At 41.3% G+C, this 16189-nt stretch overlaps 1 protein-coding gene across 2 annotated transcripts in view; it reads right to left on the reverse strand.

The window, feature by feature from the left end:
• Positions 1–16189, reverse strand: part of JAK1 (Janus kinase 1) — a 143328-nt gene that overhangs the window by 58095 nt on the left and 69044 nt on the right. For both annotated transcript variants that reach the window (XM_055404089.2, XM_055404090.2), the window contains exon 2: positions 3761–3843. In XM_055404089.2, the coding sequence (XP_055260064.1) occupies positions 3761–3766 (6 nt within the window). In that variant the 5' untranslated portion in view covers positions 3767–3843. The remainder of the gene's footprint in view (positions 1–3760; positions 3844–16189) is intronic.

Consider the following 16189-nt stretch of genomic DNA (forward strand, 5'->3'; position numbering starts at 1 on the left):
TCAACTCTGCTTCAAAACATAAGAAAAACCTTTCTCTTTAAGACTCTGAACAAACATAGCAGGGGAAGAATTCAAAGATGGTGTTATATCTTTTTACCGTAAAAATATAATCAGGCAAGTATTAATAATTATATATGTGGAAGATGTGGGACCGTTTGAAATACAAAAAGAAAATACAATGTCCAATAGGAGAGGGCTCGGTAAATGAAATTAAGAGTATCAACACAAAGGAATACTATGAAGCTGTTCAGTTCAGTCGCTCAGTTGTGTCTGACTCTTTCAACCCCATGGACTGCAGCACGCCAGGCCTCCCTGTCCATCACCAACTCCCGGAATTTACTCAAATTCATGTCCACTGAGTAAATGATGCCATCCAACCATCTCATCCTCTGTCATCCCCTTCTCCTCCCACCTTCAATCTTTCCCAGCATCACGGTCATTTCAAATGAATCAACTCTTCGTATCAGGTGGCCAAAGTACTGCAGTTTCAGCTTCAACATCAGTCCTTCCAATGAATATTCAGAACTGATCTCCTTTAGGATGAACTGGTTGGATCTCCTTACAGTCCAAGGGACTCTCAAGAGTCTTCTCCAACATCACACTTCAAAAGCATCAATTCTTCGACACTCAGCTTTCTTTACAGTCCAACTCTCACATCCATACATGACCACTGGAAAAACCACAGACTTAACTAGACGGACCTTTGTTGACAAAGTAATGTCTCTGCTTTTTAATATGCTGTCTAGGTTGGTCACAACTTTCATTCCAAGGAGCAAGCGTATTTTAATTTCATGGCTGCAGTCACCATCTACAGTGATTTTGCAGCCCAAAAAATAAAGTCTGACACTGTCTCCACTGTTTCCCCATCTACTTGCCAGGAAGTGATGGGACCGGATACCATGATCTTTGTTTTCTGAATGTTGAGCTTAAAGCCAAATTTTTCACTATCCTCTTTCACTTTCATCAAGAGGCTCTTTAGTTCTTCTTCACTTTCTGCCATAGGGTGGTGTTATCTGCATATCTGAGGTTATTGATATTTCTCCCAGCAATCTTGATTCCAACTTGTGCTTCTTCCAGCCCTGAGTTTCTCATGATGTACTCTGCATATAAGTTAAATAAGCAGGGTGACAATATACAGCCTTGGCATACTCCTTTTCCTATTTGAAATCAGTCTTTTATTCCATGTCCAGTTCTAACTGTTGCTTCCTGACCTGCATACAGATTTCTCAAGAGGCAGGTCAGGAGGTCTGGTATTTACAACTCTTTCAGAATTTTGCAGTTTATTGTGATCCATACAGTCAAAAGGCTTTGGCATAGTCAATAAAGCAGAAATAGATGTTTTTCTGGAACTCTCTTGCTTTTTTGATGATTCAGCAGATGTTGGCAATTTGACCCCTGGTTCCTCTGCCTTTTCTAAATCCAGCTTGAACATCTGGAATTTCAAGATTCATATATTGCTGAAGCCTGGCTTGGAGGATTTTGATCATTACCTTACTAGCATGTGAGATAAGTGCAACTGTGCAGTAGTTTGAGCATTCTTTGGCATTTCCTTTCTTTGGGATTGGAATGAAGACTGACCTTTTCCAGTCCTGTGGCCACTGCTGAGTTTTCCAGATTTGCTGACATATTGAGTGCAGCACTTTCACAGCACCATCTTTTAGGATTTTAAATAGCTCAATTGGAATTCCATCACCTCCACTAGTTTTGTTCATAGTGATGCTTCCTAAAGCCCACTTGACTTCGCATTTCAGGATGTCTGGCTCTAGGTGAGTGATCACACCACTGTGATTAACTGGGTCATGAAGATCTTTTTTGTCTAGTTCTTCTGTGTATTCTTGCCACCTCTTAATATCTTCTGCTTCTGTTAGGTCCATATCATTTCTGTCTTTTACTGAGCCCATCTTTGCATGAAATCTTCCTTTGGTATCTCTAATTTTCTTGAACAGATCTCTAATCTTTCCTATTCTATTTTTTTCCTCTATTTCCTTCAACTGATCACTGAGGAAGGCTTTCTTATCTCTCCTTACTATTCTTTGGAACTCTGCATTCAAATGGGTATACCTTTCCTTTTCTCCTTTGCTTTTTGCTTCTCTTCTTTTCACAGTTATTTTTAAGGCCTCTTCCGACAGCCATTTTGCTTTTTCGCATTTCCTTTTCTTGGGGATGGTCTTGATCCCTGTCTCCTGTACAGTGTCATGAACCTCCATCCATAGTTCATCAGGGACTCTATCAGATCTAGTCCCTTAAATCTGAAGGGACTAGAAGGTCTTGTAGAGGTCTTCATAGAACCATTCAACTGCAGCTTCTTCAGCATTACCGGTCAGGGCATAGACTTGGATTACCATGATATTGAATGGTTTGCCTTGGCGATGAACAGAGATCATTCTGTCATTTTTGAGACTGCATCCAAGTACTGCATTTCAGACTCTTTTGTTGACTACGATGGCTACTCCATTTCTTCTAAGCGATTCTTGCCCATAGTAGTAGACATAATGGTCATCTGATTTAAATTCACCCATTCCAGTCTTGCTGGTTCCTAAAATGTCGATGTTCACTCTTGCCATCTCCTGTTTGACCAGTTCCAATTTACCTTAATTCATGGACCTAACATTCCAAGTTCCTATGCAAAATTGCTCTTTACAGTATCGGACCTTGCTTCCATCACCAGTCACATCCACAACTGGGTATTGTTTCTGCTTTGGCTCCGTCTCTTCATTCTTTTGGAGTTATTTCCCCACTTATCTCCAGTAGCATATTGGGCACCTACTGACATGGGGAGTTCACCTTTCAGTGTCCTATCTTTTTGCCTTTTCATACTGTTCATGGGGTTCTCAAGGCAAAATACTGTAGTGGTCTGCCATTCCCTTCTCCAGTGGACCACATTTTGTCAGAACTCTCCACCATGACTGTCCAGCTTGGGTGGCCTTACACGGCACGGCTCATAGTTTCATTAAGTTAGACAAGGTTGTGGTCTATATGATTAGATGGGTTAGTTTTCTGTGATTGTGGTTTTCATTCTGTCTGCCCTGTGTTGGAGAAGGATAAGAGGCTAATGGAAGATTCCTGATGCTATAGACTGAGGGGAAAACTGGGTCTTGTTCTGATGGGCAGGGCCATGCTCAGTAAATCTTTAATCCAATTTTCTATTGATGGGTGGAACTGTGTTCCCTCCCTGCTATTTCCCTGGAGCCAAACTATGGTGGAGGTAATGAAGATAATGGTGACCTCCCTCAAAAGGAAGAAGGAAATGGCAACCCACTCCAGTACTCTTGCCTGGAAAATTCCATGGATGGAGGAGTCTGGTGGGCTACAGTCTATGGGGCCACAAAGAGTCGGACATGACTGAGTGACTTCACTTTTCTTTTCTTTCCCTCAAAAGAGGCTGTTAAGGTGACATAAACCTATCCGAATCAATGGGTGAAAGATGTCTGTGACACACTGCAAAATAAAAAAAGCATAGTATGTATATTCTGGTATTGCATATATCTGGAAAAACAGACAATAAATTGCTAACAGTGGTGAATATCTAGGAGGAATTATGAGGGAAGTTTGACTTTATACTTCCCATTCTTCTGTAGTTAAAAAAAAAAATCTCCAAAGTAGCACAGGCAACATTTGAAATGAAGAAAAATTAAAATAACAATATAGAAAAATAAATGGCTGTAGTAAGGTAGTACTACAAGTTTAAGATCACTTTCATTATTCTTTATAGAGACTATTTTCCATTTTGTCTTTCTTTTAAATATTCAAATGTACATACCTGCATTTATCCGGCTGTCCAATGTCCCCTAAAACGTAGACTGGATTTTCTTCTCTACTTTCCAAACCCCATTCAGAGTTGAGCTAAAAACAAAGATAAATAAATCAGCTGCAGAGGTAACTGCTTCAGAAAATAAGAGGACATTTACGTTAAGGAAGCAGCCTAAACCAAAAGCAGGCAGGAAAAAGCATTTCAGAGAAAGAAGCAGGGGAAGGGAAAACATTGATGAGGACACAGAGGACAGAGAGGCATCTTAGGGCGTAAAAATCAAGCAAGACATTATTTTCCCTGCTTCAAAAAAGAAGCCAGAGACTTTTGCTTTGTGGTACAGAGTGCCCTGTCCATGTGAATGAGGACCATGTACCTTTTCTGTCAACAACCTCTCCCTCCCCTGAGGCTGTGAACAACAGTTTAGGATACCCAAAGATGTGAACTTGCAATGGCACCCCACTCCAGTACTCTTGCCTGGAAAATCCCGTGGACGGAGGAGCCTGGTAGGCTGCAGTCCATGGGGTCGCGAAGAGTCGGACACGACTCAGCGACTTCACTTTCACTTTTCCATTTCCTTTAGAATTACCCTCCTCCCAATCCAGTTTACCCATGGCTTCATTTTAATGACGAAACAGCAGATGGTACGGTGATAGGAGGAGGGCCCGGGAACAAATCTGACCAATGATGCTTTCAATTCACGAAATATTTTTTTGATTCATTTTTATTTGAAAACAGGCAGCAAATAAAGGCCCTCCCAGCTTCCCAACCTCACCTCAAAGCCTTATTCATACTAAACAAGAATACCATCTTGGTTCTGTAGAATTCAAGTACCTGGTCCCATTCTTACCACTAACCACTAAAACCACCACCACACACAACTCTGTATTGTTTTAACAACTTTCCTTGGTGCGTCTCACAAACTCTTTTAAAGCGTAAGACTAAACTATGTTTGCAAGTAAGGAGCAACCACTCTTAATGATTTGAAAATGACTGCCAAATTAATAGAGATTATTGTCTCAGTTTTCCACACATTTTACCAGAATCTAGCTTTAGGAAGAGTGCAGTCCCATGCATTACATGGCAGAAGTGGAGGGGTGCCTGGGGAAAGGGAGATGAGTTACCTCTGAGGCTGCAAGGCCAGCATTCGCACAGGACCTTGCAGTCGAGGTGGGAGACAGCACAAATGAACACACAAAAGCAACCTAAAATCAGAACAGTGGGTGTGGCATGATGTCACCTTTATGACCATCGCTAATTCAGTGACTGATACTGGAGAGGGCTTCTTTGGGAAGGCTTTGTGCAGTGTGTGTGCAGGCTCCATCGCTCAGTTGTGTCTTTGCAACCCCATGGATTCTTTGTGATCCCATGGACTGCAGCTTGCCAGGCTCCTCCGTCCATGAAAATTTTCAGGCAAGAACACTGGAGTGGGTTGCCATATCCTACTCCAGAGGATTTTCCCAACCCAGAGATCACACTCGAGTCTCTTGTGTCTCCTGCATTGGCAGGTAGACTCTACCACTGTACCACTTAGGAAGCCCTCTTTCTGCAGTGTATAAAGCAAAACTAATGACAGGAGGCCAGGCAGAGGATACAAGCACAAATTTTGATGTGATGGCTTTGACTTGGCTATTTTATCATGAACAATTTTTTAAAAATTCAAACAACAAAACACTATACTTTCGGCTTCAAAATTTTATATAACCAATTGACCTAACTAGATAAATAGATACTCTGCCCTGCAGCAAAACAGAAACCTGATATGAGCTACATGCTAATACCCTGCTTTGGCTCAGAAGCAGGAGTTCAAATTCCATATTTAGGAGCCTTATCCAACAATTATTTTTGAGCAGTTCTTCATGCCAGAAGCTGAGCTATATCAAACAGGGTGCAATGAAGAGCAATACGGTTACTGCTCATGTGCAGCTTACAGTCCACAGGACTAACAGAATCAAACAAAGATGCACAGAAAGATGCAATTATAAAGAACTTAAAATGCCATGAAGGAAAAAGAGCATATAATGATGAATGTGATACAATATGGAACTCAAGAGGGAAATAACATTGAATTGAGATGGAACAGCTATCATGCGAGGTTGGGAGAAACCAGTTTGGGTGAAGGTAGAGCATGTGCAAAGACCCTATTGAGGAAGGAGCCAGTCTGTCTCCCCAGCTGCATCAACAGAGAAAACCCTCCAAAATGCCTTTTGTGTGTGAGTAAAGAACAGCACTAACCTATTCATACCTGCTAACAGCATAGCATGTCTGAGGCCTTGCTACCCGTTTCTTGTAGCATGCTCCCAAAGATGAACAGAAATCAACAAGACGGGCTCCATGCTTTAAAGCACTAAGAAGCTGGCCCCAAACCAGAAAATGGACACACACTCAGAACATTTTAGAGCAGGAAGGGACTTGAAGTTCCACCAGGCACAGGCTCTTTCAGAAGGGCTAACATGTAAATCTTTTTAAAACTCACAAAGCATTTTAATACGCACCATCTGGTCGCACATTATTTGAACACGGGAGTCATGAGGTTGCTCTGGGCCTCATAGAAGACTGAGGATCAGACTAAATCACCAAGATTCTATCAAAACCTATAATCAGAAAGAGCTTCGTTTTCCCCTTATTCTTTCTCTACTACAAGCAACACTATATTGAAATCACATTGTACTTATTTTCAAGCTGACCTTCAGTATTAACTGGACAGGATAATAAAATGGTATTGATTTGTGATGCTCAGCCTAGAGTTTAAACTTGAGAAATCAAGATCAGCGATAGAATTTCTTGACAATATGTATTTACTATGATGTTTTGACTGTGTGGATCACAATAAACTGTGGAACATTCTGAAAGAGATGGGAATCCCAGACCACCTGACCTGCCTCTTGAGAAACCCGTATGCAGGTCAGGAAGCAACAGTCAGAACTGTACATGGAACAACAGACTGGTTCCAAATAGGAAAAGGAGTACGTCAAGGCTGTATATTGTCACCTTGCTTATTTAACTTATATGCAGAGTACATCATGAGGAACGCTGGGCTGGAAGAAGCACAAGCTGGAATCAAGATTGCTGGGAGAAATATCAATAACCTCAGATATGCAGATGGCACCACCCTTTTGGCAGAAAGTGAAGAGGAACTCAAAAGCCTCTTGAGGAAAGTGAAAGAGGAGAGTGAAAAGGTTGGCTTGAAGCTCAACATTCAGAAAACAAAGATCATGGTATCTGGTCCCATCACTTCATGGCAACTAGATGGAAAAACAGTGGAAACAGTGTCAGACTTTATTTTTTGGGGCTCCAAAATCACTGCGGATGCTGATTGCAGCCATGAAATTAAAAGACGCTTACTCCTTGGGAGGAAAGTTATGACCAACCTAAATAGTATATTAAAAAGCAGAGACATTACTTTGAGAACAAAGGTCCATCTAGTCAAAGCTATGGTTTTTCCAGTGGTCATGTATGGATGTGAGAGTTGGACTGTGAAGAAAGCTGATGGCCGAAGAATTGATGCTTTTGAACTGTGATGCTGGAGAAGACTCTTGAGAGTCCCTTGGACTGCAAGGAGATCCAACCAGTCCATTCTAAAGGAGATCAATCCTGGGTGTTCATTGGAAGGACTGCTGCTAAAGCTGAAACTCCAATACTTCGGCCACCTCATGCGATGAGTTGACTCACTGGAAAAGACTCTGATGCTGGGAAGGATTGGGGGCGGGAGGAGAAGGGGACAACAGAGAATGAGATGGCTGGATGGTATCACTGACTCGATGGAGTTTGAGTGAACTCCGGGTGTTGGTGATGGACAGGGAGGCCTGGCGTGCTGTGATTCAGGGTCGCAAAGAGTCGGACACGATTGAGTGACTGAACTGAACTGAACTGATGATGTTTTTATAGGCTGATTCAGTAAGAACAAAATATAAAAACTTAAAACACACCCAAATAGCACTTAAAAGGCATGCTAAGCACTTAAGCTAAGACTGGTGACCCATATGAAATGGTGACTCATTTAGAATGACAAGTGTCTTTTGGTGCTACAGCATTTGACCAATGGCTTCATTCAACTAATATTCCCTTCCAAATAAACTAAACAATATGTTCTAGCTACTTAACTCTCAGAAAAAGCAAGAAAAGAGCAAGACCAATTATAAATACTTTGGATAATTCCAAGAAATCAATTCAAGTTTCTTGCTACAAGATACAAAAAGTAAATCTTTAATGCTAGAAAAACTGACCAGTAGGAATCACTCAATACCCTTTAAAAATAACATGATCCACTGGATTCCATTCCCAACTCAAATGAATACAAAGAAGCTCAGATAATAGGAAGGATAAAAGTGAGTAATCAAAAGCTCTTTGATGATATCAGTGAATTCTTCCACCCTAATCTACTTACAAATTTTCGAAAATTTGAAAGAAAACGCCTTTCTTCCAATGATAAAGGATTACTTGAGTGGTTCAATCTTGCAGGTGCTACTGTACATGAAAAAAATTTTTTTCAATTTCTGTTTTTTTTTTTTTACAAAAGTCTTTTGCAAGAGACATGAATATCTAATATTTTGTGATGAGGGGAAAGTAACAGAAACAAAACTCGCTTCTGTGAGTCTGAACAGGACTAGCTACAATAAGTGGGATAGTACAACTATTTTTTAAGACACAAAATTCCAGAAATCAGTGTCTGAAGATACAGAAAGTCTGTTAAATTTTCAAGGACATTTTTTGAACTACAAGTATCTATTAGAGAAGAACATAAAACTAAATTTTGAACAGTGGAGATGATAGACATAAAGACAGATCATATTAATATTCACAAATATGATGGTAAGAATATGACTGCTTTGGTCCAAAGGCAATGGCCAGGTTCATATGATAAAAATAGATTGGATGGTGGTTAGAATCAATGACAAATGTATAAGTATAACTGAATCACTCTGCTGTACTGAATCACAGTCTTAAATATACTCCACTATGAAATTTTTTAAAACAGTTTTTAAAGAAAGGACTGTCATTAAACAAGGAATAAATGAAAGTAAAATATGAATTTTTTGAAAAAAATCAATGACACGACTCAAAATATTTTGATTTTTACTAGAGAAACCAACACATCTACAGTGAGTTACTTTATGTATGCCCTAAAGTAATCAAAGCTTTTGATTTCTGAAGTAGAAAATACAAATAAAATGTTGATGAATTAAGATATAAACCCAAAAAACTTGAAAAGGAAAATTTACAATTTAGAAAATGTTCTGAAGTTAGCTGCTTAATATATTAAGAAATGTTAAAACTGAAGATCTTAAACGTTAACTATCTCAGCAGGCACCAGTCTTAAGGCTGGTGGGGAAGCCTGATGCGACAGTACAAGCTCCAAGAGGGCAGGGGCTTTTGTCACTATTGCTCCATGCTTTACAGTATTAGGTAATCAAGAAGAAGCTAAACGGTTAAATGAAAGATAAAGGTAACAAAGCAAGCATCATTACCCAATGGAAATATCACTGTAATTCAGGGTGTGGTTTTATTGCCTCTATATGTATCTAGCAAGTGGACCTTGAGAAGTCATTTTAATCTGAGCCATCCATGAACGTGAGAAGCAGCATCTTGTCCGACAGATCAGAAAGATCTTTCAAAAAAATCTTCCTGAAGCTCCTACAATACCTTTGTCAAATGAGGCTACAGAAAGATGTTAGTGCTAAAGCGATACAATGCAGGCTTTAAGGCAGAGGATTGAAGTAAATGTCAAGTTGCTTAGAAGAACAAAGAACAAATAAATACAGATTCTGAGCAAAAGCCTGGTCACAAACCAATGCCCCATTTCATAAGTCTCAGATAACACAGAAGAGCAGTTAAAAGTCTGAGCTGGAGTCCTAAGGACCCCGCTTGAATCCTGCCTTCCCCACTGATTGATTAGCTATTGTAAACTTAGGCAAGTTACTTAACATCTCAAACCTCAGTGTTCTCAGCTGTAAGTGGAAGGATAAAAAACAAAAGAGCATTTATCTCCTAAAGCTGTTAAGAGTTAACTTAGTTAATGCATATAAAGCACCTAACACAGAGTGCAGCAGGCAGTAAGCATTCCTACTTTGCTTGCAATTTCTGTTAAACTGATTACAGCTTGATGAATGCAGTTCCAGTCAAGGAGAGGGAACTCTAGTATATATCAAGCATCTGCAACATCTCATGCATGAAGCAAGCACGTGTACTTCATTCTCATAAAAAGCATAAGTTTTAGGCCAATCAGTGGAGGTGCCAGATGTCAAACATGTGACGGATTCCAAAGACCCAGTTCTTTCCACAGAGCACAGAAACTGCTTTTATACGTGCCTTCCCATCACCAACACCACTGTCTTCCCTGGCTTCTTAGTACTTTCCATAGTCTAACATTCACCTAGGAGACTGATCTCACTCCAGGCCACTCCCTCCAGACACTGAAAGGACTGTCATTCTAACTTATGGGTGCTGGGGGAAGGGATAGTTGGGGAATTTGGAATGGACATGTACACACTGCCGTGTTTAAAATGGATAACCGACAGGGTATAGCACAGGGAACTCTGCTCCATGTTATGCAGTGGCCTGGACAGGAACGGAGTTTGTGGGGAGACCATGGTTACACGTGTATGTATGGCTGGGTGCCTTTGCTGTTCACCTGAAACTGTCCCAAAGCTGTTAGTTAATCGCCTATACCCCAATACAAAATTCAAAGAAAAAAAAAAAAAAGAACTTTTGTTCAAAAAGAAAAAGTCACTATCACTGAAGGGCCCTAGGCCCTGCCTGCATTCCAGCCCATAACTAACTGCACTGCTCTGGCACGAGGGTAGGAAGTTCAGATGGGCCTGAAACAGGCCCACCCCAGTGAGCAGAAAGCTCCTAGAGACCCAACACACACACAAACACCAGGAATGTGTCTTTCTTCCCTCTCAATCTCATCTCCACACACAGACACACACCCTCCCTCCCTCCCCGGGAAAGCATCTTTCTTCCCTCTCAATCTCATGACTGAGGGCTTTTCACCCACCAGAGCCTTGGCAACGACTGTGTCTGTTGCTCCCAGTGGCCCCTGCTTTGCCGAGTCCCAGAAGACTGTTCTGATGAAGGCATCAGAAGATGCTATGCAAAGCTAGTGAATTCCAGCCAAAAAGATGACATAAATACAAAATCTGCTTTTTTTTTTCCTGTCAGCAAGTCAGAATTATGGCTTTTCTATATGCCACTCCTGCCACACAGAATAACTCACTTCTAACTATAGCAACAATTCCAGGAATACCCCAGAACCGTAAGTGCTGCTTCATTTACAATAAACTTCTAGGGATGATCAAACAATCAATGCTAGCTCGATGGGCCGGGGCTCTCTGCACTGCTCCCCGTGAGCCTGCTTTCCCTGAGAGACTTCTTCTGATCAAAGTAAATATATTATATATGTGTTTACCTAAAAGCCACACTGTATCAAAATGCTTTGCTATCCCCCTTTCTTCTCCTTTTACCACTAATGCATCTAGTGTTCTAAAGAGCACAGAATATAGAGATCAAAATATGGTGACAGAAGTGGATTCTCCAAAGATGAAAGTGGGGGATGGGGGTGGCTTGTCTTCACCTTCTGTGCTTTCTAACCATTCATTGCTAAAATACTTATAAAACACTTGTACCTTCAGAATAAAACCTTGCAGTTGCCTGATACTTTATAGCTTAAAAAGGGCTTTCACATCTATAACCACATTCAAGTCTCACAACTCCTTATAGATGAGAAGCCTCAGCTTCAGACATTCCCACGGTCAAGCGACCAGCGAGTGTCAAGACAGGGCTTAGACACATTTCTCAGCCTCCAGCTTCACTGCCCTTTCAGTTTGCCACACTCCTTGAGCAAGATGCAGGCTTTGGGGGAATCTGGCAAATAGATGGGGAAACAGTGGCTGACTTTATTTTGGGGGGCTCCAAAATCACTGCAGATGGTGACTGCAGCCATAAATTAAAAGATGCTTACTCCTTGGGAGAAAAGTTATGACCAACCTAGACAGCGTATTAAAAAGCAGAGACATTACATTGTCAACAAAGGTCCGTCTAGTCAAGGCTATGGTTTTTTCAGTAGTCATGTATGGATGTGAGAGTTGGATATAAAGAAAGCTGAGCACCAAAGAATTGATGCTTTTGATCTGTGGTGTTGGAGAAGACTTTTGAAGAGTCCCTTGGACTGCAAGGAGATCCAACTGGTCCATCCTAAAGGAAATCAGTCCTGGGTGTTCATTGGAAGGACTGATGTTGAAGCTGAAACTCCAGTACTTTGGCCACCTGATGCAAAGAGCTGACTCATTTGAAAAGACCCTGAGGCTGGGAAAGAATGAGGGCAGGAGGAGAAGGGGACAACAGAGGATGAGATGGTTGGATGGCATCACCAACTCAATGGACAAGAGTTTGGGTGAACTCCGGGAGTTGGTGATGGATAGGGAGGCCTGATATGCTGCGGTTCATGGGGTCGCAAAGAGTCGGACAAGACTGAGCAACTGAATTGAACTGAAAGAAGTGGAATGCTTAAAATCTAGATCCACCTAAACCCATCAGTCCATTGAGAGCTGGCAAGATGAACATGTACATGGGGAACCTCAAGAAATCAGATGTGGAGGGGATGCTGAGAAACAAGAGTTAAGAACTACAGGAGTCAAGGAGAGAGAGGGCTGTGAAGTGACAGGGAGAGTGGACTCTCTTTCCAGCCTTCAATAGTCAGTCTAAAAAGAAATGAAGGTGCAGCTGTCTCGGAAAAGGGCCAGAGGGAGGAAAATTGAGAGGATGGAGGCACAGGAAGGGCTAGGCAGACCAGGAGGGTTCAGGCAGGAAAGAGGGAGACACAGTGAAAAGGTGAGGCAGGTCAGACTGAGGAATGTGTGTGTGCGTTGCAGACAACAAATGTGTGTGTGTTGTAGACAAGTGTGTGTGTTATCGACAGTAAGAAGAGTGAGTGTGTGTGTGTGTTTGTGTGTGTTGTACACAATAAGAGAAACTGCCTGGTATTGAAAAAGCCTCTAAAGCTCTCTGAGTTCAAATCCTGTGTAATAAGTGTTACACAACCTCTACAGTTCTTCACAGAACAGAAGCAGTTAGAAGCCTAGGCCTGGAGTCACCCTAACCTGGGCTCAGACCCCAGCTCTACTGTCTGTGTGACCTTAGCCAAGTTTTTCAACCTCTTCAAGTTTCTGCTTCCTCTGGGATTAATAAAGTATCTACTTTACAGGGCTGTTGTGAAGAGTCCAGATTTCTCTAAACCTTTTCTTCTATAGTAAGTTTTTACTGGCTCACACTCAAAAAGCTCACAGTTCATTAATCCGTTTTCTGTGAATATAGTCAAGGCTTTTGAAAATGTTTAGATTAAAAAAAAAAACACAGAAGTCACAAAGCAAATAAACCCTTATTGTACAAATGCTTGAAATCATATTATGCCTCACCCTAACACAACCAGGTCTTCATCAACTTGTATTTTCAAAGTGTCACGATGCAAAGACACAGAACCTCTTGCTGATATGCCATCTGGTGAAACTTGAAGGTAACTATAATTCATAGGAATATACAGGAAATAACCCTGAATCCCCTCCACCCCTTGCCAACTTTCACTAATTTATTTGTGTGTCTGCTGCATATTCACCTCCTCCCTCTATTATGTACTAAGCTCTTTGGAGATAGAAATCCATCTAACATGTTCCCTATAATTCTTTAACCACTTAGGGTTCCTGGATACAAACAACAGACACCAGCTCTGTTTACCTTAGGATGAAAATAAATTAAGGGAAAGATTTAAGAACACAGAAATAGTCTGATAACAACATCATTCTAGCATGGCCACCACTGGCTACCAGCCGTCACCATAACTGACTCCTGACTCTGCTGTTTCCACAAATGACCTCAAGCCACGCCTATATATTTTGCGCTTCCCACCAGATGCAGGTGGCACTAGTGCTAAAGAATCTGCCTGCCAGCGCAGAAGACTTAAGAGACATGGATTCAATCCCTGGGTAAGGAAGATCTCCTGGAGAAGGGGCATGGCAACCCAACTCCAGTATTGTTGCCTAGAGAATCCCAGGGACAGAGGAACCTCGTGGGCTACAGTCCATAGGGTCACACAGAGTTGGGCACAACTGAAGCGACTTGGCACACGTACACTCCAGATGCAAAGTCTTGACAGAGAAATCCAAGAGGCTGGGCTTGGTTCACCCCCATTATGTTTCCGTACCTCCTTCAACTTTCATAGCAAAAATGGACGATCACTTCAGAAATGAACGGGGTTCAGATGCTGGACAACATCAATACATGTTAACTGCTATCAATGGCATCGTCCACCCCAGTCTATACCCCAAAGGAGCTCAGCTAGTGACCCAAAATATAAGTCACACTGGGGAGAAAAATAAAGGGAAATCTCAAGGAAAGTGTTTCCCTATATGGGCCCCTGCACCTCTCCTCAACCAAGAAACTGTCATCAGGTTTTATGTTTAGACTTGAAATAGCCTGCCAACAGTCTCCAGTGCTGCACTGCAGGCAAAGCTCCTCTGTGAACCGTGTTTGCACAGTGAGCAATCCACTCGGTCTTCACCAAAGCAGTAGACTTGTTCATGGGGTCAACAGGCTCCTCCCTCCAGATCATGGCTCCTCTCTTTCCTCCCCATCTGTCCAAGCTGTCTTGCACCAGCTGAGAGGCCAGTAACAGTTATGCACCATTATCTGACATCCTAGGAACTGATGCTAACAGCCATGCTTTACTTTTTTTAAACCATGGTCTAGAGTAAGAAATGAAACTTACAGGACATATGCATATATGATTTAAAAAAATGAGTTTCATAGAAAAATATTCTTATTACATGAAGTTCACTATTTTCTATTCTACACTATTTTGTTTTTTAATAATAATAGAGTTTAAACAAGATCCACAAAATCTGAGTCCACTAATGAGTAATAAACCACCATTTGAGAAGTTTGAACAAGATTACCAAAATAGAATTTACTCTATAATCACTGCTTATAGTCAGCTAAATATAAAACAATGAAACGCATTTCATCCGAATTCCTTTGACTGTCAGCAGGTCATTCATCACTCTTCCACACAGTGCAGCCCTGCTCGGAGAGCCACTGGACACTGCCACACTCACTCTTCATTTCTCCATGCAGTTTCTTCTCAAAGAAAGCTCTTTGGCTGGTTACCTCCTAAATCCATATAATGTTACCAGAGACCAAGAAAATGCAGAAACAATACCTGCAGAGCATGGAAGATTCAGGTTTTAAATTCTGCCATTACCCGTGATTGATTCCCAGTCCCCAGTTTCTAACCTTAGAATCACATCTCCTAGTGATATTTTACAGTAAACGAAGAAATTCAAAGTCCATTCTGTTTGCTTTGCATCTGTGCAAATTTTTCAATGTATTTTATGGAAACAAACACTGTGAATGGAGAGAAGTATTCAGTATATCGCCACCAATGGGTATTGCTAGGGAGAGGGATAGCTTCCCAGGCCCTGAAGCTTTAAACAGTACATGGATTATATGGTGAATTGGCGAGGAATCTTCTGTAGCAACTTTATGTTTTTCTAACTTGAAAAAAGGTGAGGAAATACATCTATTCTCTCTCAAGATACTTACTTTATCCTCTGTTCATAAGAAGGCAGAACCTCAATGAGACACTTTTGTGTACCCTTAAAGCAAGGAGAAGGAAATGGCAACCCACTCCAGTATTCTTGCCTGGAGAATCCCAGGGACAGGGAAGCCTGGTGGGCTGCCGTCTTTGGGGTCGCACAGAGTCGGACACGACTGAAGTGACTTAGCAGCAAAGCAAGGTACTAACTAGGTCCAGAGCATGACTGCATCCATAATTCTTTTATCAAAGAGTCTCTGTCTACTTGAATTACACCTGAATTTAGCCAAAACTTGACAACACTTGAATTTAGCCAAACAGGCCTCCATTCTGTTGCACCAAAATATTCAGGGGCAATGTCTGGTCTTCATTCATTCCATTGCATTTTCCTTTTGGTATTTTTTGGGGAAGGATGGGAATGGCACAGATTCCAGTTGCGGAGCTTCTTTGGTTTCTCCTTTAAAGGGAAGAAAAATGTAGAAAGAGAGAAGGGGAGGATAATTTGCTAAAAGCACTTCAAAGATAAATATTATGATAGGATGTTAAAGACAAATTAGACTAAAAGGAAAAACATAAACATAAGTATAACTAGAAGGAGTAACTCCCTTGCTCCTGGACATCATTCATTAGGTAAAATAACCAACCAAACAAAAGCTCACCATGAAAAGCCTGTGAAGCAGAGTTTAGCGGGAATAAAAGAATGCAAGAAAAGATACATCATCAAAGGAGAGTTAGTCATCCAAGAATGTGACAAAATAATAATAGGACTGGTTGCCAAACACAAGACACACCCAATCAAAGCAAAATAACTGTTCAAAAGAGAAGGTGTGAGTGGCGAGCTGAGGTAGTTAATC

This window comes from Moschus berezovskii, chromosome 4, assembly GCF_049115385.1.
Source record: "Moschus berezovskii isolate FMDL1 chromosome 4, NW_MosBer_1.0, whole genome shotgun sequence".
NCBI lineage: Eukaryota > Metazoa > Chordata > Mammalia > Artiodactyla > Moschidae > Moschus > Moschus berezovskii.